General features: G+C 36.1%; 1 protein-coding gene across 1 annotated transcript in view; it reads right to left on the bottom strand.

Moving 5' to 3' along the window:
• Positions 1 to 16,754: 16,754 nt before the first annotated feature.
• LOC149796196 (uncharacterized) overlaps positions 16,755 to 25,989 on the bottom strand; it is a 44,777-nt gene continuing 35,542 nt past the window's right edge. The window contains exons 6-10 of the mRNA XM_089963938.1: positions 23,873 to 24,086; positions 22,611 to 22,703; positions 19,419 to 19,534; positions 18,369 to 18,479; positions 16,755 to 17,176 (exon numbers count right to left, since the gene is read on the bottom strand). Coding sequence (XP_089820064.1) covers positions 17,012 to 17,176; positions 18,369 to 18,479; positions 19,419 to 19,534; positions 22,611 to 22,703; positions 23,873 to 24,086 — 699 coding nt within the window. The 3' untranslated portion in view covers positions 16,755 to 17,011. The remainder of the gene's footprint in view (positions 17,177 to 18,368; positions 18,480 to 19,418; positions 19,535 to 22,610; positions 22,704 to 23,872; positions 24,087 to 25,989) is intronic.

The raw sequence follows: 25,989 nt of genomic DNA, 5'->3' as shown, positions 1-25,989 counted from the left end.
CACTATCTCAATTAGTACGAAAAATCCACAACCACAAGTAAAATTATCTAGTAGTGAAGTTATGCCTGTAAATGTCGCTAAAGCAATAAATCAATATGCAAATCAAAAACTAGCAAAATTGGCTGTTAATAAAGTGCCTGCAAATGTCAGTAAAATAATAAATCAAGCCGCAAATAAAAAACTATCAGAGTTGGCTGGTGAAGCAAGAAAGAAGTATAACGGCAAATTTAATAGCAGGAAGTGGTCTTCGTGTTAGACGATAACAATTATACGGAAGACCCTCTTCTGTAAAGGGCCAAAAAAAGATGACATTGATTTGTCAAATTACGCGACTAAAGATTACCTCGCTGATATTATGAACCTCTCTGGAGTTGACAGAGATAAAGTTGTTATTTCTCAGGATAAATATGGTATTTAAAAGACGAGCAACATCAAATGGAACGATATAGTTGGTAGAGTTCTCGGTGCTACTACGGATAACATTCCAGTATTTACTTATGCTGGAAAAATCAGAGACTCAAATATATCATTCGCAACTATTAGAAATGAAATTGTAAGAAGAGTTGCTAATCGTTTGCAAAACACAGGTGATACAATGACAGGCGAACTCAGCATGAACGGAAATAAGATAGCTGTTTTACGAGATCCAACATCTGATGAAGATGCTGCAACAAAAATATATGTAGCTACAGTAGATACTAAATTATCCATGCTACGAGCTGAGTATTACGTTCACGTAAATATATTTTTAAATACTCGAAGAAATTTTCAAAAACTCAATAAAATCGCAGATGATTTCTTTTGTACCCCGTTGACTGCTGACGTGAAACTCGTTGATATTAAAACAGCTATATCAGAAATTGAAAAGATTAGAAAAAAACTAGAAGATCTCATTAGTGTGATTCCTGATATCGTTAAAAAAAATTATTCTAATTAAAATCCCCCACAGGCAGATTAACAACATAGTATCATCAGGATTCTCAACATGGTCACAGCAAAATAACACCATCAAACATGCTGCAGAAGTCACTGGCATGTTTAGGCTGTCTGTGTTCAGCGCTGCAAAATTTAAGATATTTAGTACGTATCCATGGCGGCATTCAACCGATAATTTTTCTGGAGTTGTGTCTGTCATATTAAATAAAGGAGATGAAGAAATATTTATTCTGGAAGCAGCTGATAAGAAATTAACTGCAACGTCTTACTGGTGGTGTCTGGAATTTTTTGTTGAAACACATAAACTGGTTACTAAGTAAAATATAATGAGCACTTCAATCGACGTTCAAAAATTTAGGTACAATCAATCACGTGAATGGCAAACAAAATTAAAAGATACCGTCGAACATTATACAGTAAAAAATAAAGAAATACCGCTGACGTGTAGTTATTGTTGATATAATTGTTTGCTGGAATCGGTGTGTTGTTATCAACAATAAAAATAATGGCACCAGTAGTTGTAACAATTCTTGTTTCAGCTACAATAACGATTGCCGGTGTTCTCAATATCATTGCAAAAAAAATATGTACGTGCACAAATGCAAAATTGCACGATTATATAATAAAATTACATGCAGCGACGTTAGCGTACTCCAAATTATCCTCGTTATTATCAACGAGCCTTAGTGACGGAAAAATATCCGATCTTGAGTTCACGGAGATGATTAAAATTTACAGTGAAGCAATGACAGTGATTGATTTAGAAAATCAGGATTTAAATAACAATGATATCGCCAAGCGATCTACTACAACAAATCGTAACGAAAACGACACCAACAAAAACAACAGTATATCAGTAAATTCAATTAATCCAGAATTTAGTCTTAACTTTCCAAATGTAATTTCAGTAAAACAAATCGCACTAGCGCAATTACGAGTGTACTCCAGTTGGGTAAAAATATCGGATCAAAATGATGTGGTGGATTGTCAGCAAATAATTCGCTTGTATTTGCAAATAGAAATGAATATGATGGAACACCTGATTGGAATGTTGTTTCTATTCCTACAGGGAGTTATCAGATCGAACAAATCCATGATGAATTTCAACAAAGAATCAAATCAGTAACTGGAAGAGAAGCAAAAATAGTTATAACAGTCCACGAACCAACATTATCTGCTGCGATAGAGATAAATTCTCCAGATTACATTGTAGATATTTATCAATCATCAATCAAATATGTTTTAGGATGTCCTGTAATCCCGCCAGAGTATCATGGACCGCTAGAACCAAAACGAGATGATTTTAATACAGATGAAATTTTTTATATAAAAACTCCAAAATATCGAAATATTTTTTCTGTTGCATAGAACTGATGGTGTATATAATATTTATGTTTTAGTGGCGAAATAAGATACTTGGACGTTTATAAAATATATTCCGACCCCATTAATTCTGAGGTCAAACAATCAATCGACAAAATACAAAATTTGTTTTTGTCGTTATCACAACATTATAATGATGATATAAAACAACAAATCATTGAAACAACACAACATCTAAATCAATTGGAATAAGATTGTAATTATGTTAATGACACTTTCTTTAAGGAAGTATTTAACCAGGCTATTTCTTTCCCCCGCCCTACAAAACCATTTATCAATCATTATAAAATAACAGCAAAAGAATAGGAAGTCCAGGTGATTTTACATTTGTAGTACCAAAATTGAATAAAGAGGAACTAAAAAAAATATTAATGAAAATTTTCTTAAAATACTCGAGTCATGGAAAAAATACTCCTCCTCCAGCTATTCTAAGACACAATAATAATCCGTATGGTGAAGGTCGTCATATTTCACCAGGAATCGTTTATATAACATCAACGATTGCTGTCAATCTTGTTTGTGACGTACTTGAGAGCAGTTCTCAAATAGATCTTGAAAAATCAAATCAGGCTAAACAATATTTTATATACTTTTATTCCGCAAGTACCTCCTGCATATTTGATTGCACAAGAACCTATTAATAATGTTTATTTACGATGCCATAATCCGTTATTATCAAGAATAAATTTCAGACTTACTGACCAGAGCGGACAATTAATTGACCTAAGAATGAAAATCTGAATTTAAATATGTCTGTTAAGTCTTTACGACTTTACAATTAATCAAGAAGTATATTATATAATGTACCAACATGTGAGGAATTTTATACACGACAAGGGGAAGGTACTTGGAAACGCCATCAGAACAATAATGACACAGTCTCCAGTAAACACATAACAATTTAGTGTTGAAATAGTTATTGATGAAAACGGTAACGAAGACTTTTTATTGATGCAGGAATAATTAAATCAGCTCCGGCGAGAACATATTTATATCAACACATGTGACAGAGATCAGATTCTGAATTATGTACATTCCTGCATTAAGCTCTATCAACTTTTAAAAAAATACTGTCTAGTTCTGAATAATTCGGTATATTTTAAAAAATATACAAAATAATATATATATATATATATATATATATATATATATATATATATATATATATATATATATATATATATATATATATATATATATATATATAACAGAATAATTTTTTAAAACTGATTCTCATCTCTACTCTCACTTTCATAAGCGAGAGTGTTTCCGCTTTCAATATCTGATATAAAAAAAATTCAGTTGTCTCAGGCGTGTATTTATAATCTTTTTTGTCTCGTATTCGTCAGATAATTTTGATCTAATATTATCAATCGCGATAGAAAGAGGTAAAAAAATATATTTCTATATCTTTCACTGTTGATAAAGATTATAGCATAATTTCGTGCATATTTTTCATCAATCGATATTCAAATAATAGTGTATATCCACCGTAAAATTTACGATTATGTAATGATTCAAAATCAGAAATAATCTTTTCATGATCAAGTTGAATATTTATTCTATCTTTTTTTTAAAAATTATTGAAGAAAGAATAGCCATGATAGTTTCAAAATTCGTTTTATTATATATATATTATAAAATATATATTTAAATTGTAATTTTTAAAAAAATAAACCGTAGCATGTTGAGCGGTTATCATTCATGGGGTCCCTTCATTGACCATTGTGCCTTCGGTAGGGTACATATTTGAGGCCTTTCTTATGGCCTTCTCGGCATCCCACGAGGTTTTTCTTTTTGGCCGACATTCTTTTTGAATGTCCTTGTGGGGTACGCTTCAGTGAGATTTAGAACACTTATCAAGCTACGGTTTATTTTTGGGGGGCGTGGGCCGAGAGTGGCCGAGTGGTCTAAAGCGCTCTCTGTTACGGATCACTGCCATCTCACCTCTGTTTGCGTGGGTTCGAGTCTCGGATTCAGCCATTGTGGTTATGTGAGAAAGCTTGTCAGTTCTTCCTCCACCATTAACACTGGCCGCCATGTATAGCCTATCGTGTGCTGAAAATGGCGTTAAACCCTACAACAACAACATATTTTGGAGCGCCACAAATTCTTTCATAAACATTCCTCCATCAAATTTTCTAAACGAAGCGAAATTTTAGAATATTCAGAATGTTGTCTATGCCTTTCAATTTCATATACACCCTTCCAATATCAAACCTCGGGGAGAGTGCAAAACGGCACTCACCACGTTGCTTGACGTTGCCTGATGTGGTTAAGGGTGTACATGAAACGCTTTAGGGCTGGCGCCCCCATCCTTATATAGAAAAACTGCTATAATTGGTACCGTCGACAATATGCCGGTCACGAGATTCGAACACAGACATGCTACCTCTGCGCCATGTTCCAATCTTACAAATATATGTTTCAGAAATTATTATAAAGTTATCTATGCTAGAATGCTACATACAATACTGCAAATTACAGTGTGGATTAATTTCTGGTTAGAAACTCGCTGTATAACAAATTGTATATATATATATATATATATATATATATATATATATATATATATATATATATATATATATATATATATATATATATATATATATATATAACATTCCAATTTAAATGCTTGTCTTAATTATAATGTTAACGAATTTGAGAGATTATCCAAGATCAAGTCTTCTAAAAATAAATTTAATGTTGACAGAATATCCCCTGACTTATCAATAAAAACTCTGGTCGATCCGAAGAATAAAACCTTGATTAATACATTTCACGACACCAAGAAGGAATTTCGCAAAGATGGCGCATCCCATGTATGGTCAACGTTCAAAATCATCGAAGTTGTCAATGCTACGATGAACGACAAACGAGCGGCAACTATCATTAATTTTCTCGACAATCGAAAATATCTTTTTAAGGTAAAATTTGTTGTACTATCAGAAACAGACAATTGTATTATCCGTGACAAAGATGATCCTGTCCTTCATAATTAAAAAATTGCCATACTGAGCAAAAATTCCAAACAAGGAATGTTGACTGGTATTGACAAACAGTATTATGAAAGAACGTATCCTGTAACCGCGGTTTTTTATGGAATTTATCTGATCAATGAAAAAGCCAGTGTTTATCATCTAAAACCGATTAAATTTTCAAGATTGAATTGTGTAGCCGAACGAATAACGGAACATTTTACCGTTTCTACTCGTGGAAACGGTTTAAAAGATAAAAGATGTAAAATAATAAACGAGTGGGGAGAAATAGTTAAAGATACCGGAGCGTCTATCAGAAACGTCGCAGAGCTAGGAAAGAAACTAAAATTCCCAATATTAGTAAAAACGAGAACCGGAGACATTTTGTACGTATCAAAGTATAAATCAAAGGGAGATTCGATCGAAATTATTGATCATAATGCGCATGCGTGTACAAATGCAGTAATAATATTTCCGTGAAATCGAACATTTAAATTTTATGAATGAGATATTTTTGATTCTATTAACGAAAGAAGTAAAAACGAACCTGTATCAGTATCGTTATTTCAAAGTTCTGAAAACGACGATGAATTGATTAGACCAGATGGAAGTATCTGCATCGAAGACAAAAGTGAATTTGATCAATTTCTACGGCCTAATGGCGTTATTTATCGAACAGATTCTCTTCATACAAAAACGAAAATTCTTGCATTAAAATATACTGATGATACTGAACAATAACTCAGTAATTGTTTTAGTGTTCCTTCAGTTGCGGCTCATTACGCTAGAGAGAAAAATTCGTGGAAACCAACTCGGTTTGATTTTGTTAGTGAAATAATATCGAGTTGTATCGAATACGGACACGGTGGATTATGGAATACTAAATACGATCATAAAGATGTTATCTCGGTTGATATGGTTGCATGTTATCCGGGAAGTTTTCTTGGAACGGGATAGTGTTCTGCATATTTTTAAAAATTCGGTCATCCGAATCAAGAAATGACCAGAGTATCGATAAATTGACCATTACCAGATCTTGACCTAACTGGATTAGCTTGTATCGAGTCATTAGAGTGTGCTAAAGGTCTTGATCCTATTTGTTATGTTTGGCTTGGCAAACATTTTTCAGAAAAATTGTGGGCACCAACAGCATTATTACGGTATATGCTCGATGTAAAAATACTGATATTTCTGACAGTAGATGAAGCAATTATATCATATCGTCCGCAGAAAGAAGTTTGGCTACCACAACAAAAGAAATATTCTGATGATGAAAATCCTGATACAACCGATTATGAAAATAAAATCGCAAAAGATCTCGGCAGAAAAATAATCGGTAAATTTACCCAAGGAGAATCATACGATCATAAGCAACATTGCACAAGATTGATTATAGACGATGCTGAGTTAGATTTTATAATTGCTGATATAATTTTTAAAAAAAAACATTTAGAAGTAGAAGTAATGCTAACTTATCGGACTGAACTAAATTAGGTATAATTGTGAGTTTAATGGACGGTGAGTCACCACAATTTACTCATTTAAATTCTTCAATACTCGCATACGTTTCGGTAAATCTATTATCGATGATAAACAGAGTTTCTAAATTTGCCCAGGGTTTGTTTTATATCAATAAAAAATGTTCAGGACGGTTGGAAAACTTAAATATCGACACTTATGCATCATGGGGCGAATGGAGAATAAAACAAGTAAATATAATCGATTTTTCTGAATCCGCTGATGTTGAAATGAGAGATATTTATTGAAGAAAATATCAGACATTAAAGCTATCATCTGCACCATCAGTCGATGATCCCGTAACTAGACATAAAATAGTTTATCTCAATGGGCCTGGAGGGTCTGGTAAAACAACTTGCGTGATTGAACTATTTCGGAATTTTTATATGGTCGTTTTAACCCCTACACACAGACTCGCAAGAGAAATGAGAAAGAAATATTAAATCATGGACTTATCACAGCTCTTTTCGATGGAAATGAGAAGCATGGACTCCTGATCGAATGGGCGAAAAATACATTCCAAAGATTATCGTTTGGGATGAAATATGTACAGTGTCGTTAGAAACATTAAAAATATTTCTTGATTGGTTATTTTAAAAAAATACTACTGTAATAATGTGCGGCAATCATGGTCAACCAACACCTTTTGCTGGATTGTCTCCACACGAATGGCTGAGGAATTTTGTTGATTATTAACTGATGATCATAGAGCGCTTGATTCAGAATTAAGAGAGTTTAAAAAATTAATCAAACTACAACCGAATACAGATCTGTGTGAAATAATGCGCGAGATAATTTCAGAAACTCCTATGAGCAACTTTTGGAATTTATGGAAACCTGATGATTTGATTGTTGCAAGTAGAAAGATAGTTCGTGATACACTTCAACAACAGTTATTTATGTTACATAAAGAAAAAATTTCAACTCTACCCTTACCATTATGTTATCGACCGGCTGATACGTGACGGCAGAATATCGACATTAGTATACCAGGATCGTCAGAGAAACAAAATCTTGTGTTAAATGATATTGCTTTAGTTCCTGTCAATGTTGTTGAAAGCGCGTCATCTATTGACAAATCTCCGTGGACGCCAGGATACGCAATGACGATTCATTCATCTAAGGGGTTAACTATTTCTGATACGCGAGTCTGGATCGTCGATGAACGTATCGAATGGTCAAATTTAGTTTATCTCGCAGTGTCTAGAGTTAGAAAAATATCTCAAGTGCGGAGGGTTATTATAGACGTTACAGAAACCACTGGCGTTTTTATTGACAATGATATAATTAAAAAAATTTAGTTAACTATAAACAGTGAGACAAAAAAATAAACGCGAATTTGATATTGCTGCAGAATTTATAATGACGCTGAAACAACATCAAAATAATCATTGTATGAGCTGTAATACAGTAATGTTGTGGCGATACTCGAGTAATGATCCAAGACAATTCACCGTAGACAGAATTAATAAGTTTGGTCATACACGCGAAAATGTAATGCTGACCTGCCTTGAATATAACCGACGTCGAGGTGCTAGTTAAGTGAATGCGGTGGTAATTGCGTGTCTTCAGGAATTACTTGTAACTGTTCACGTAAAAATCCACGTTGATGAGCAGTTGAATCTAATCTGTAGATTGCAGGTCTACCAGTATATCTTACCACGCTAGATATTGTATGTGTCGTTACATTCCAAATAGGATCAGTGGCTCTTTTTTTTACCGCCTTCAAGTTCACCGGGTTCATATAAATACCTGACTAACATTACCTGATACTGGTTGTTTTGAAAAATCATTTCGTTTAATTGGTATGTGCTTTTTTGTAATCGCATTAATAGGTTTCATGGCAGTCATTCGAGTAATTTCATTATTTAATGCAGCTGTCACCTGCAACCCATTCGCGAGATCTCGTATCTTGAATTATTTCCTTCGCATACTGATATCCAAATAACCGCTCAGCAAGTATTCGATTAAATCGTTCAACAATTTCCTGATCACGATGTATTGCAGCATGTCCTCGTCTAATTTCGACGTTATGTTTTCTCATGAGAGATGATACTGCACCAAGAAATTCCTTGCCAGGATCAACCTGTAATAGTTGTGGCCATCGCAATGGTCCTTGTTGATAAATTCGTTCAAAAGCAGATATAACTTCAGGAGCTGTTTTAGCTGATAGTGGCTCTGCTTCTTTATACCTACTTGGAACATCAACGACAGTCAACGCGTATTTGTATGTTATTTTGATGTCTACCAGTTTTAATAGTATCATGTGGTAAAAACAAAATATCTGCTTGATGAACTTCATTAGGGGTGCTGACATCAAAACGTGCATGCTGAATTCGTTTAATTGGTGGTAGTTCACTTTGCCATATTGCCTGTCGTGCTAACCAATTTGCGGCGGCAGAACGTTCGACGCCTGCTGCATCAGCAAGTTTACTAACTGCTGCACTACCTGTCCAATATCTCCTTGGGCTATAATAAATTGATTCCATTATTTCAATAACTGGTTGATTAATTGCCGGCTCCGAATAGTAGTTTACCTTTCATTGCAGATTTTATTATCAATCAAGCTAATTTCTCTTTGAAAAATAAATCTTTTATGGAATTTAATATATGAATTAATTCAACATCTGCAATATGTCTCTTTTATAAATCATTACTTTTATAGGCAACATCATGAATATGACATGCTTTATCAATTTTATTTATTGGATATTCACCAGGTCTCGGTTGATCTTGTTTATCAAGTCTGATATCAAATCGGGTTCCAGGACGACACTGATTATATCCTGGAAGATTATTTTCTCCTGGGTATTTAGCCCATGGAGTTCCTGGAAATGTTGACATTAATGTAGCAATATCACCCCCGCCTTTACGTTGAATTCTGGGTAAAAACGAGAGAAAAAAGTGCTGTTACATATTGCACATCTTCCACCATATGCTATTTTTCCATTTTTTGTTGTAACCCTGACTAAATCAGTAGTTGGAGTTTTAACTGTACAACGTAAACAATATAGATTCATGTATATTTATAATATGGATGTATCTGATTCTCAGCGACACGAAAGCAAAAGCCAGTAAAACATATTTCAGCATTACCAAATTCTATCAGAATGATCATAATAGGTCCATCTGAGTCTGGTAAAACACAATTACTGCTTAATCTTATAATGAGACGGTTAAAGTGGGACAAATTGGATCTAGCTGCACCATCAGTTGATGATCAGAGATGTTATAATGTACTTAAAAGATTTTAATGAAAAGGCAAAAATTGTTAAATGAAGATGGTGACGACATTATTAATTTTATACCCGATCTACGGAGATATGAACATAATTAAATTTAGAAACTTCTTTTCAAAAGAAGTTTCTCTATTCCTTTGTCGTTGTTGTTAATATCTGACATTGTTGTTTTTTACTTTGTCGTTGTTGCTGATGCTGCTACTGTCTCTAATGAAGATAATGATGACTTCTTAATGATAGCGCGAATAGGTTGACGGGTTCGAGTTGATTTCATGTAAGATATATATATATATATATATATATATATATATATATATATATATATATATATATATATATATATATTCAGGCGTACTCTTAAGTACTGAAATGCTAACTAGTCCAAGAGCACGAATTTTAGAGTCGAAAATTTGGCTGAATAGTAGGAACTTCCTCTTTTCTGGGAGATACACATGCTAAAACTGATTGAAAGATAAAGCAAGAACGTTGCAGAACAAAATCAATCCACAAATGGGCATTATCTGTTTGGTTCTGATTGACAGCATTGACTTTCATGCTGATATTCCTGGTTATCATTAGTTTCCCTACGAGGAAATTATGAATTGTGCCGATAAGCGAACCAAACAGTAATGGTGTACCTAAGATACTGTGACTTAACACTTTTGCACACATTCATTTATACGAGAATAAATCCAGGTAAATTTATTAAATCAACCTCTACCGCAATCAGTTCTGCCTTCTGCTATGCACATTTGATCTTGCAATGAGAACATCTGATAGTTCAGAATAATGACCTTGTTCACAGAGAGGATTAATACAAGTTTTGAAAGACAATTACGCCAGCCAAAACACGTGAGCATCACTAATGATGCAGTCTCAGATATACGTGCATAAAAGTTGTAATATTAACAGTTATAGTTGCGTTTATTTAAATCCACATTTACACACACACACACACATACATACGTAGTTAAATCTACCCTTACTCCAGAATACATTGAATAAACCGGAAATAAATCCATTTTATGGACATCACGTATGCAAAGCTAAAACATGATCTCGCCCTGTACATATCTCCTCGTGATTTGTTCTGTTACTTAGTTATGAATCAGTCTAGACAGTAAAAATAGCTTGTCGCCTAATCCGAACTTACTAGAACAATAGTAAAACTCCTACTAAGACATTTATTTTCTCAATGAGAATATGCTTATTTAATATTAAAAGGAACTTTTTCAGTCTCAAGAGTGTGAAAGCGTGTAAAGGTCACTGTCTTATGGCATAAGGATTTTTTGTTGTTGTAGGGTTTAACGCCATTTTGTAGCACACAATATGCTATACATGGCGGCTAGAATTAATGGTGGAGGAAGAACCCGGGAAATCCATGGAAAGAACCACCGACCCACGAGAAGCTGCTGGCAAGCTTCCTCACATACCCACATTGGCCGAATCCGAGACTCGAACCCACGCAGACAGAGGTGAGATGGCAGTGATCCGTAACGGAGAGCGCTTTAGACCACTCGGTCACAGCACGCATCATTTGATGCAATCGGATCTTCCACTGCAATAAAATCCACGGTAAAAGCTATTGTAAGGAAACGTTTTTCTAAGTTTCGTAATAGGAGACAAGTATGGCAATACATTTTGAAACCAGCCGCTGAAAATACGGTGTGTAGTTTTTGAAGAAAGGAAAACTTGATCACTTGTTCACTCTGTTTTATACCTCGGATTCTATGGGCCAATATGGGTCGATAACTCTTATCGACCCATATTGGCCCATATAATCTGAGGTATAAAGCAAATAGTGCTGCGCTTTATTTCTGCGTGTTCCAGGCTGTCTCAGAACTGAAGAAAAGTAACTGGACTGTACCCAAGACAAAGAAAGACACACAGAGGAAAAGAACAGTTGTAGAACCTACAAATCCATCTTTCCGTTTCTAACCTCATGTGAAAGATGCTTTGAAATCTAAAAACAATCAACATTTCTGCAGCAAAATGCCACATCTCCTGTCATGTGTCCGTTTTCATAATCCCTAAAGATTACTCCAGCCTCCACATCTGGAAATTACATTAATGAAGCTGATGCAACTCTCGAGTGTGAAGTTGTGTATAATAAACACTCAATAAGTTATCTACATTTACCAGTTTCAGTTTAAAAATTTGAAGTTGCAATGCGCATGCGATCAAAGGAAAAGGATGGCTTCATTTCGACCTTTTTACCTCGATATGCAGGGTACATTTATGGTTTATACCTGCTCCTGAATACGCTGATAACTGTACAACAGAAGTGTCTAAATATTTCTCTGTAGAAAAAAAATATGGGGGATCAGCGAACTTTGCTACGTCTTTTCCAGTTATATCTGGCTCGACCTGAAATTCAATACTAGCAATATATCTGTGAAGAAGTATGTGGTACAAGTATTGTTTGACAGATATCGTAAAAAAATGTAACGATTATTGTTGTTTTATTCCTTTTAAAATAAATGTTTCATCAAAGAGAGAGGTGAATGCTTGCAGCGATGGACATAAAACCTGCAGACATTCCTTTACATCATTAGGGAAATTACATCATCTCTGATCCGAACGCCATCAGACGTTTTCAGCCAAGATATTTGTTTAAAATGATGTTTCTCTATTGAGCAAACGAAAGTAAATAGCTCATGCTCAGGAATAGATCTTTCTTTTTATCTATAAGATACGCGAGGAAAGATATACAAAAAGCAATCACAAATTGACAATGAAAACCTTCCGATTCCTAGCATTTTGTAAGATTGTTTACGATGTGATAGAAACAATTAGTCATAGCACATTGTACATGCATGTTCTTCGATGGGATTAAAAAAATGTCTTGACCGTGTTGAAACATTCTGAACATCCTCTTTTAACCGAAAAAATGCCATTGAGCTGTAAGACTGACATTCTCTGTACAAACCCGAAACTTTTGTGGACTTCGGTTAAAATTTTAGATTCGACTGAAATATATTAATAATATCTATTTCTAATTTATTTTCATTATATTTTTCATCGAAACATTTATAAGCTGGGTTGAGTACCAGACATGCTCCTTTCATAATATATGTTATTTCCTTGTTATTCGCTTGGTTTTCCTTGCCGTCACCGTTATTTGGCATTTCCTTATTTCCTAATCTCTGAAGCTATGCATGTACAGGTAGTAATCCTCGAATATTTTTATGTCTGATTTCAATTCGATCATCATACAACCTCATCATTTCATCAATGTACGTTTTATAAGGTCAGCATTAATCTCCTATTTTATATACACGAGAACATGCTAGTCTTCGATCAAAATTCTCAATTTCACCTCAAAATGAGATTTTACATTGTCTTATGATGCTTCCTACAATTTCAATATTTGTCAGAAAAAGTGTAAAACATGCAAAATCATTTTGTTTTTAAATTTAACATACAAACGTCTCCCCTTGCGAAAAGTGTTGAGGAATTCATCGATTATGGGGAGATTCTCATAATTTCCTTATTGATAAGGCACGATCCCTTCAAGGATAAGGCAAGATCCCTTTAAGGAAATCGAGATGTATTTACTGTATTTTACATCCTTGTACCTGCTGAATGTTCTGAGAGAAACGTCCACTGCTGACCAAAGTATAAGAGATGTTCAAATTTCTATTTGTAGAAGACATTTTGAAACGTTTAGTGGAACTAGGGTAAGGTCACGAGTGTTTTGTCGAAACGCTTAAAACAACCCATCACATACCTATTTGCGACGTTGTTAATGACAATTTTTATTAATAGCCGTCTGTAATCAAAATTTTGGGACAATATTTCAAAGTCGTACGCACTATACAAATGCAGTCTTCCAGTTCTATTACCAAACAGGGGTTTTCTCCCAAGTATATCGTACTATATTATAGCCATCTCTTCTGTATTTAAACAAATTGCAGAAATCTTTTTGCTAAAAGCGTTTCTTTAAAGCACATAGTAGCATAGCAATATATTCTGCTCCCACATTACAAAAAATTCTGCCCACTCTTTTCCAGCCCCCTCAACTGCACATATAAATTTTGTGTCACGATCAATCTCAAACTCGTAATGCTATCGATAGAAGAAATGTTTATCGTATCATGCGTTGATTTGAACCGTACCACAAAGGCTACTATGCGAGTTTTAAATCTATAAAATGATATGTGCGTTTTAAATCCACAAATGATACGAGTTTAAAATGCTCTGCGGATCACAAATGAATTGTTGCACGAGTGCAATTCTCATATCCTTGTGATCGAAAAGAATCTGCTCTCATAATTTATTATCTGCGTAGGTATAAGCACATGTTTTTTGTTTTTTAATACAGTCCATATGACATGCCATTTTTACTTGTAACGTTTCATTCGTATTTTATAGTATAATGCATTTCTTATTACTTATATCGCTTCGTTCGTATTTTTAATACAATGCACACACGTAGTTTTACTTTCATCGCTTCATTCGCATTGTAAAATGCAGACAACTAAATACCTGTACATTGATTTAAACTACCACGCAGTGTTCCGAGATGTTAACCTCGCTACACCTTGGCGGATCGATCCGATATTTCAGAGCTTTTAAACTAGCGACATCTATTGGATTTCACGAGTTGCATCCCTTGGTATATAACGGCAACTAACAGCGTGTAACAGCGGTGCATTGTACATCAGCCGAAAATGATACAGGCAACTGACTTCAAAAATATACTTTAAGTTTAACTGAAAAGCCGACTACTTACCAGAAAGAAGCCATTATATGTGCATTAGAGGAAAATGCTGGATTTGAGCAAAAACGGGCCGGCAATGAAATTGCTTATTTACGAGTCCATTCCAGTTGGATGCTACCGTTGTCTCGATCACGTAGGAACAGTGTTCAAATTTAAACTTGATTCTGATTGGATGTGGTGGCTTGCCGCTGCGGCCAATGAAACTCGAGAACCCAAAGTACCCAAGTATCGGATCGATCAACCAAGGTGTAGATATGTTAACATATCAAAACCTTGGCAAATGTAGATGTTAATGGGTAATTTTCAAAACGAAAACCAACATTAAATTTTTTGGGAGAAAAGAATTTGTGCAACTTTTTTCCGCGAGCAGAGCGTTTAATCCTATAATCATGTACAGATAATTTTGAGTTAGTGTGTGTTGTCAAACGTTATGGTTTCAAAGGCGAAGACTGTGTGCGCTTTGAACGTAATGACATTCCATAACAACTATGCCGACGTCAAAGGCTCAGTGGACGAGTGCATCCGACGCATTAAAGATTTACTAACCTTCGAAACGGACGAGTTTGACAATGGGTACTAAGTACATCAACTCCGAAACTAAGATTTTTGACAATGTAAGTGATACAGAGAGCATAGCCCATTTTTGTTTTCCAAGATCACATGTTCATATATTTACGAGGAATTGTCCTTATGCTGATTACAATTAAGATATTAGATTGTGTTTAACAACTAATCAACAGAATACAGATTTTCTTTTATATAGGTAAAATTAGCTATACGGAATGGCAGATCATTAAAACGATTTTCAAATATCAAAGATTTTGCGATATAGAGAAAGCTAAAATTATGTTTCATTTTAACCTTTTAATAAATAAAATCCTACAAAAAAGGCAAAACAATTTGTTGATGGAGGCACGACTCAAAATGCACTATCGACGCAGCTTAAGGTCGTAGAGAGTGATCACGTGCCCTGGGGTAAGAAACACCCGGGAGACAGTTCTTGTTTTTTCTTTTATAAAATTAAAGTGTTGCTTGGCCCGGGCCCCCTTACGGATATATCACCTGTCCCCCCACCCCCCACCCCCGTTGGCCTTGTCTACGCAGGGCCATCCAGAAAGTTAATTATCTTGAGATGGTTGCAGTTAACAATAAAAAATATATGCTGACGAATCCATGGTTAACTATGGCTGACGTAGGACGTAAATACACCTGCAAAGTGTTCTTCATCATTCAAGCAGATATGTTTCGGTTCAAAGCTCGTCATCGGTCACTTTCTGTCAAGCCAGCATACCAGTTCCAGTCGATATTTCAACCATTATTTCACCTTTCAAAATCAGCTTTTAGTATAATTACTCTAAAATTTACTTCATCTAAAAGACACTACTGGCAAAATCGTTCGATCGACAATAGTGGGATCTGAAGGCAGTTTATAAAGTAGCCTGATTGGAGCCAAGGTCCTGGTCGTACTGAACAATTTGTTGTCATCCACCTTCACTTCGCTGTAATGTATTTAACTGACTTGTTTCGTTTAGTGCATTTTCCTTCGCATTCTACAGCGCAACATCTCGGTAAGTATAATAATTTGAAGAGGCACCGTTGATCTAAAAATGACATTGCCAACTTGCAACAATGTTTGTCAAGGTTTTCCGAAACTAGTGATCTCAAAATGGGCAACAACCCACCTACCCCTGCACTGGCCGAAATGTAGTTATCAAACTCGGAACCTCATGGTACTACACATCCAAGATTCAGCCCCAGCACCCCACCCCCGTACACAATGCGAAAAGACAACCTGTTGATGGACAAAGACAAGTACAAATAGTAGCTCGCTCATAGAGAGAGAGAGAGAGAGAGAGAGAGAGAGAGAGAGATGGGGGTTTTCATGAATGGTCTTTTATCTTTTATACTACAAAACATTCCGCTTTAGCCATCAGGAATATAACAATATTCCACAAAAAGGAAAAGTGAACTAAATGAAAATATAAACTTTTACCAGATTGTAAAATTGAATATAGGTGTGAGTAAAGGGACACATTTTGGGTACCTTCGTGGAAGATTAATAAATAGTACTATGACAACGTTACAAGATACTTCTTCCCTGCAACAAGTTCAAAGATCAAGCCAATCAAGGACCTGAACATATTAACAGTGGTCAATTTTCTTTTCTTACAAAGATTGTGGGTGGTTTTTCCAACCGTGTAGAAATGTGGATATTTATGGGATTTCCTTTTTCAGTAATCCGTGACTGGTCTTTTCTCCAGCCAAGCGTCAATTTTAGGATTCGTCTCCACTTTCTTGCAGACAGCCATTATCTTGGGCCATTTGTCCAGAACAACGTTTGTGAATTGTTCGATGTTAAATGTAATATTGTATATCAACACATCCGCCAATGTCATCTGCAAAATAAAACGTACCTGTATGTAAACATGTGCAAATATTTTAACTGGACGTTACATGCTCCAGAATGCGTTTAATAAAAAGCAAAATAATTCCGTCATAGCGACGGACAAAACAGCTGAACTAAAACATTACCTATTCACAGTGCATTTTACAACGTGATTTTAATTTTTACTCGGTTCGAAGTCCATTATAACAAAAATATATGAATATTGCATCACATTTTTCGACCCACAGTTATAGTTAAGACTGCTAATACTCTACCGAGTCTACCCTAGTGTAGTGAATTAATACGACTCGGAATGACTCTTCATAGTCTGACCCGACACATGCTGCTACATACGGATTCCAAATCAGACTAACCACAGATAGCTATTTTTCCACAACTACAAATTTCCATTCTTGCATTTCTGGCAGAAATTGCACATTTGTGGATTTACTGGTCATCTGTTAACTTTACTGAATTTCTCGCTTATGCTAAATGGCGTGTAAATATAGGTGTTTTGGGGTGAATGGAAAATAAAACTATTTCCTAGATGTCACAAAGTTCAAAAGTGTCTCCGACAACGTTAGATTTGAAGTCTACGGATTATGGACGTTTCGTGTCTATTGTGTAGATTGTCCTGTTACGAAATTTGGTTGCAACCTGTGGTATAGTTAAGTTTTATCGTTCTGGTACCTAGCTAGTCCAATAAATCAACTCGCCCTACCATACCCCCACCACCACCACCAAATAAAAACACTTTATACCGATGGACGAAAAGTGGGTACCACGTCACTCGCTTATTATAAAAATAAAATTTTGCTGCAGAACATCTTTCTGGAACACACCTGTTTAAACCTCTGGACACTTACCGGTATTTGGTGACAGAACAGAGGGTTACGTTTTTCGACGTAGATTTACCATTCGCCAAATGTAAGATTTGATCAGGAAATAGTATGTAAAATCGCCAAAAGAACCCTTTAGCCGACGGTAGCTCAACAGCCACGCGAAATACCGGCAAGTATAAAATACACGTATGTGTGCAGACAAAAGTAGCTCCAGATTTTTGCAGGTTTTAATGAAAAGGCGACATCATCCGCTAAACCGCCAGTCTATCATAGGTGGGAGCTAATTTATTGGCTTATTATGCAGCATAATAGTACCAAGCATAAGGTGTGCAATTTTAATATTTTCTTAAGTATATTTACCCGGTCGCGTATAAAATGTCCCTCGCCGCTGTCATTTTCTGTCAATCTCCTCTCGAAAAAATTCATGAACTTGGGGATAATTGTGTCTTCAAGGGTTTGATGGATTTCTTTCTGCATAAGAGAATCAATGCACAATATTTTCTCAATAAATTTCCATTTAACAAATGTGGACGTATGTTGGACAAAAGAACAATTCTAGTATCTATTCTTTAGTTATTTTGTCCCATTTATAGACACTCATGCCTGGTATAACTGTTTCATAACCTACACGTGTTTTTATTTCGTTTCTAATTTCGCTTGAAAGATCTCATAACTATGCAGCAAAGCATCGAATCTCCCGCCATGTTCAATTGGAACTAGTGTCCCATACACTGCCACCAAACACCCACTAACCTGCTGCCAATCCTTAGCGAGCATATGCTATTACCTAGTCTAAATCTCTAGAGGATAAATACTGAATACATAAATGTTTGCCCACTGGCTTACAGAATTTACATGGACAACGCACATGTGATCAAACGAAAATGATGGCATGATGTCCACTCTTTGACAATTATCTGTATGTACAAATTGGTCATCATGAAATGTAAAAATATGTCCAAAACTTGGGAGTTTGTTCTTCAGGTTTTTGTTCATCTTTCTGGTCATTGCAATATGTATTTGGTCATAAAACTTCAAATGAGCACAACAGAAACTATACATTTTAATTGTATTTGCTACTAGTACCGATATTGCATTATGGGTAACTTATAAGGTACAAATATTAAAAAGAGTGCCACTAAAATAATTTTTTAACATCTAAAACTTCACTAAAATGACAGAACTGAAGACATTTCAAAGCTATTTTGAAACAACTGAATATACAGGCAAGAACATACACAATTGTTTTCAGACCAGTGATCTTCATCGAAAAGAATTTAACAAGACTTCCTCTCTCCCTACCTGACATTGGTAAAACGAGATCATAAATGATATGCTACATTAAACAAAAAACGGGCGTATTCAAATGCAAAGTCTACATGCAGAATGATGACCGTCACCAAGGCTTACCTTTTTAGTCTCGTCCTTTTCAAAGCGTGCATCGTACAACTCACGTTGAAGTTCAACTACTGCTTCGTGAATTTCATCGATTTGAAAGGTTTCCATATTGTTGGAGCCATGGAAACCTGCAAGACGTACGTAATGCAACTAAACTTACTTTATAAGCATGTAAATGGTAGGACTTCGCGGTACCCATTTAATTAAATTTACTTCAAAATCATGGGCAATGGTATATTAATACCTTTTAAACAATCTAATGGTGAAAAGTCGAGTTCCACTACGTTTCTGCTGATTGGTCCTCGTCCCAACTCAACAGCACAGAAACTATTTCATTTTTATTCGTATCTTCTTTTTTTCTTTATATAGTACACAAGTATCCGCTACTGTCGACTGGTCATCGTCTAGACTGTACTGCATAGAAACTAGTGAATTGTCTGGCTTTGTTTAAAAATAAAAAGTTCTATTCATTTCTCGTTCTGTACGTGTCACGTTCGCTAAGCCCATCGATTAAGACATGTATAATTGCTGCGGCTATGTGTCTGATGTCTAAACGTTGCCGCAGGCTAGAGTTAATCTCTTACGCAAGGTTACTGTGAACCGCCAAAGAGCGGAATCTTGAATCGACACAGGCCAACTGAACAAAGGCTTGCCCTATCACACCTACATTTGAAGGTTTGTTAAGAGATCAGAGGAAACCCACGCGATGAACGGGGCGGGGGGGGGGGAGCGTGTTCTCATCCGTCCACAAGTGGACTGACAGCGAGGACATTGTCCGCTAAGTTTGATTGGATTAGTTCACAGCGATATCCAATCGGAACTGAGATAGCGGGTGTGATTACCATTTAGATCCCAATTATAACTTCATAACTCTAAGCTAAAGGCCAGTAGTTCTCCTGGGAAGATTGCTGAGCAAATAGGATTACTCCGAGAAAGCCACTCGTTAATTTGGCGGTAAAACTTAGAAACAAATTGAAAGGAAAGTCAAAGCTTCGAAAAACAAGCTTTTTAGGGGACATAACTTCCGGTTCAGTCGAGTCCCGATTCTCCAAGAGGTGGAAACGGAAGTGAGACTAGCAGAGCAGTAGGAGTCGACCAAAGTCTAGTCGGTGAAAAGAATGTGTATAGAAGGTGGAGGAGGAGAAAAAGGAGTAGGAGGAGAAGAAAGTGGAGAAGGAGAAGGAGTATAAAGTCCAGGAGAAGGAATTTGGAGAACGTCGGAAGGAAGAGAAGGAATTTAGAGGAATAGGAGAGAAGATAGACAGATGAGTAAACTACAAGGACAGGTGGATATCTGTCTTATACTAATCAAGTGATGCAATAGGCTATTACAGGGTCGAGCGGAAGAATAGAGCTTTTAAAATATGAATCATTTGACTATTGAATTGTTATTAAATTGTTATTCGTTGAATTTCACATTTTTGTAATTTCAATAATTTAACCATCGGCATTGATGTCTGTCCTTGGAGATTTACATCTATCTTTCACTAATTTAACTTCATTCCAAAATCGAGCCAGGGTGGGACTTCTATAACAATTTAGATAAAATGTTGGGAGCACCCCACCCCAACCATAAAAACAATCACAATGTGGCATATATATTCCCATACACTTATGAGCCAAATTATCAACTGAGGAAAGCACGACGAAGGAAATACAGGACTCTTAACTAGACCTATAACATCTTTGCGGGAGGATGGCTTATAATTGGCAGTTGTTTGTTTAACGCCATTTTTCAGCACACGATATGCTATACATGGCGACCAGTATTATTAGTGGAGGAAGAACCCGGGAAAACCCCAGAAAGAACCACCGACCCACGGAAAGCTACTGGCAAACTTTCTCACATACCCACATTGGCTGAATTCGAGACTCGAACCGACGCAGACGTGAGATGGCAGTGATCCGTAACGGAGAGCGCTTTAGACCACTCGGCCACTCGGGGCTCCCAATTGGTAGATATTCTAGTACATCTGTTTAACACATTACAGTGTTACGGTTCAATGGTCATAGGCTGAGTAACAGAAAGAAGCAAAACCAACAACGTTTTTTTTAATACTCAACAAATAATTTAATTATCAAAGTTATTAATTGGAAATTAAGGAGGAACAAGAGTAATATGAAATAAATCCAAAATAATCAGAAAAAGTTGTATTCAAGCCCAAAAGAATCTAATGTTCCGAATGAATTTCAGATACTCGAACATACTGGTCTGCCAACAGTCCTGATGTATTGCATTTTCCATATATCCTTTGAATAACTCACGTTAGTTAAAGAATATTTAGTCCAATAAGCACATAATTACAATGAATAATCTAAACAAATGTTTTCTCTCAAATATCTACTCACAACAATGAATCCGTCTAAAGACTGGTGTTACAACAATACAAGAAACAACGATGAAAAAATTATCCTGCCCTATATTTGTATACAAGCATGCGGGATAAAAATGCATTCTGCGCCTTCTCGCTACGTGACATTTTTGCAAATATCTCACATCGTAAAAAAAAAAAAAAAAAATCTGATCCCACAAGCTATTGAGAAATTACCCCAAACTTATCAGCAGGTTTTGTTATGTATAGTAATGATTGTATACACCTATTTAAAGATCCTAAGCAATCTACACTCTTGATATCTTATAACAATTTTATACCCGTTTACAAAAATTAGCTATTTAATATCTTGATTGTAGAGGACCATCACAATTTACAGCCATGAACAAAAATTGCACACAAGATACAATCATGTACTAAGAGTAAGAGTTACCAAAAATTGATACACATAACATGATATCCAGAAGATTCAGGTCTGCATCTCTACACGTATGAATGAAAACATAGACAAATAAAACGTGACCTATTTCCGAAAACTGCTGTACAGCAACACACAATTATCATCATCGTCTGAATAATCGTCGTCAGAGGTTGTAGTTGTGCTATCAGCAACAATAGTAGAATCTATCATAGTATGGCGGAGGAAGCTAGAAATGCTTGTTACATATACATGTTCCAATCGATCGATGATCAAAGTAAATTTTCAAACAACAACTACACTACATATAGTCGGTATGTATTTTGATTCATAGTGATGGTTCCTTTACTTTTAGTAGTAGAAGGGTCCACGAGAAAACCGTGCAACATGCACGCGAGTGTTGAGTAAAATCTAATAAATACATTATTAACCGATATTATTATTATTATTTACCATATTCCCTTGCTAGGTAGCGAATAATTGCCTGTGACTGGGTTATCATCTTCCCGTCTATCTCAAGAACAGGCAAGGCCCCAAGCGGCATTTCTGTAAGAAAAAAATCCACGATCAGCCTTGAATAAAAAAAAATATAAAAAATAATATAAAAAACACAACAAAAACAACGTCTAACATTCCAATTCCTACATCAAACATTTCGACAAAGATTTATATAACAATCGGTCAAATTTACCCGTGTGTCAGATTACGACTTCATTTGGAGATGCGGCATAAGACAAATGAAAAGATCTCGCAGTTAACTCGTATGTATTGCAAATTGTACTTGATACTTGTACTGCAGCTTTAGAAGACAAGTTTTGTTGGTCCTTCTAGTTGTACAAACGTGACTTAAACTAGTCTGGGGATTTACTGCAAAAGAGGCAAAGGGGATTTCTCCATGTGCGTGATGTGGCCTAACTATCCCAAAACGATTTCAGACTCGCATAATGGATGTGTGTGTGTGTGTGTGTGTAAGAGGTCTTAACAAAATATTTTTATTAAATAAAAGCACGCTAAATCTTATTTCACATCAATACACGTTTTGTTAATAACGGTTTTACCACTTTCGTCCTCGTCTAACAACCAGACGAAGAAAGAATTTACAATTTGAGATGATATACGTCAACGTAAGTATTGTGACCATTGTCCCCCCCCCCCCAAGTCTTGATGCGCAGGCCTTGTCACGCCCGATAGATTGAAATCTCTCCCCTGTCCGCGTGGGTTTCGAAGATCAGCCAATGTGGGTTTGCCAGAAGGCTTGCCAGTAGCATCCTGTGGGTCGGTGGTTTTTACCGGATTTTCTCGGGTTCTTCCTCCATTTGTACTGGCCGCCATATACAGACTAATACAACGGCTGATTTGGGTCAAGGCTGTTTGCAAACCGAGGTGAATACATGTCAAGAATCTATAACCATCGACCATCAACGGTCGACCCATATCCCATTGCATGCAAAGGTGCAGTCTCAATTTTTAACATCAAATGTACATCATGGACAATTCTCTCTAAACAAAATTGTAAAAATTGACGCCATAGTACTGGATCCAAGCAAGCCATTGTTCGAGACGTACTATCCAAAAGCCTTTATACAAATCCATTCAAGTACTTACCTATAGTCACCCTCCCCAGCTATTTAATGTTCACAAATCCATCTGTGAAAGACGACAATCTATACAAATTAAGGTAATTCATACCACTCCTCCATATAATTCAGTATAACCTTTTTTCTTTGCTGGCCAATCCTCCTTTTCGTAACGCACATCTTTATACATTACGTCTGCCAGGGCGAACAGTAAACGTGCAGGCTCCGCAGCGCCTCTGCCATTAAAATAGTGCAATCTATATTCGGTCATTTTGAGGAGCACGTTGCTGAAAATGTGAGAGGGAAGGGTTCCCTTAATCTGCGTAGGATCAGAAACTTCTTTTCCAACTGTCTAAGCAAGCGATCAATAAAATGAAAGTGACCGGCTGAATTGCGATGTGTTTTAATATGATTGCAGACTCGGCACGTGCACAGGTAAACCGAGCGAGCCAAGTAAGCAAGGTTTTCTCGTGCTCGTGCCAGGTAGAAAAGCTCATTTTCAAGGATGCACTTTCATTCGGAGATAATGTCTCCTCGAGCAACAAAACCCAAATCTCTTCACTATTATTCTACGGTTGAAAATTCTCAATCTGCGTGTATCCATGTGCAAGATAAAGTATAGAGCCCAATGTCATCAATATGTGAAGTACATATCTTTATTTTCCTCAGCCCTGTCCGGAAGAATCGCACTAAATTTGACTTTCCACCAAAAGGTAATATTCTATAACTATTTTCCCACATGACAAGGTACTCTTGAATCAATTTTCTCCTGGGGAAAAGTTTCTGTTGAAAATTATAACTGGAGTAATTCCTGCAAAATATGATGCTTGATTACTATTAAATTTTTACCTTGAATCGCCGCAGTGTTTTTTTTTTTTTTTTTAAATTCTTTCGGACAATAATGTTCACATTTTTAAACACAGGACAATAAATCTTTTAAATGCTTTTCGAAATGACATAAGTTCTGCAATACATAGGTAGTGTACGTGACAGATATTCTCTGAAGAAAACCATTCCCTCACTTAACAATCACTGGTGCTAACATGGAGGGGCGAGGTTTCAGATTACCTGTAAAAACAAAATAGTGGGTAGGACTTGATGATGGGTGATACAGGGCGAGACATTGTTTTAGGGAATTGAGCACTACATAAAAATGGTGTCCTTGCAAATATGACACCTTTACAACGAAACGTGTATCAGTGGCGTCACTTGGGTTGGTGTCACCCAGTGCGGTAGCTCATGGTGTCACCCCCATGGTCCTCCTTCCGTAACAGACCATACAGAATCCTTAGTAATGTCATTTTGGTGTCACCCCCTCTGATGGTGTCACCCGGTGCAGTCCGCACCCCCCGCATCCCCCTAGCGACGCCACTGCTGTGCCTGCTAGTCATGTATTTAACTATGATCGGTTATCCGCTTATGAAATCCGACTAGACCGAGCAGTGTGTGCTCTGTAAAATTTGCAATTTTTCATTTTGGTGTCACCCCTCTGAGATGGTATCACCCCGTGCGGTCCGCACCCCCCTAGCGACGCCACTGACGTGTATGTCAAGTGTATTTTGGAAAATCAGATTTGTTACATATTAAAACGGGTATAGGCTACTACGACCAGCATTTTATGGTTTGTCGGCCAATCTGTAAATACTGACTGGTCAAAGAACTGTGGGTTATTTAGTGACCCCCTGATCACTAAAAACTCTAGTTCAACTTCAGTTTTTACGAATAAGACATGAAGATAGTCAGATGAGTTGAAGCAGGCGAAACTTCACCCATTCAGATTCACCCAAAATAATTAGTACAAGATGGAAAATCTACATAACAACCTAACTAGCACAACTAATGAGTATACTGTCGAGAACCCTTTGCTAACACAGTTCCTTCAGATTTTAATCTATTTGAACATGTTGAGGTTATAAATGACGACAACTAAATTCTGACATAAATGCACCTTAAAAATATACAAATCGTTTGTATTTCAAAACCAGTCTAGTTGGACTGTACTTCATGACCTACATTTTTTATGACAACGGGTTTTACTTTGTCTCTAAATTCTTTTTGGTTCTTCATAATTTGTACAGAATGCAATTTGAAAAAACGTCGGTAACCTAATGCCTTTGTCAATTTTTTAAAGTAAATTTGTCAATAAATATGAGCTTATTCATGCGTAGAGTGGAAAAGAGTGTACTATTTAATAGAAACTGACGTGTGTTTATTTTCCTTAAAGAAAATGTTTTCCATCATTGCTAGTAATATAT

Source organism: Sinohyriopsis cumingii, chromosome 7 (genome assembly GCF_028554795.1).
Source record: "Sinohyriopsis cumingii isolate HCF-2022 chromosome 7, ASM2855479v2, whole genome shotgun sequence".
Lineage (NCBI taxonomy): Eukaryota > Metazoa > Mollusca > Bivalvia > Unionida > Unionidae > Sinohyriopsis > Sinohyriopsis cumingii.
The sequence above is the reverse complement of the archived record's forward strand: the minus strand, read 5'-3'. Positions and strand labels throughout refer to the sequence as shown.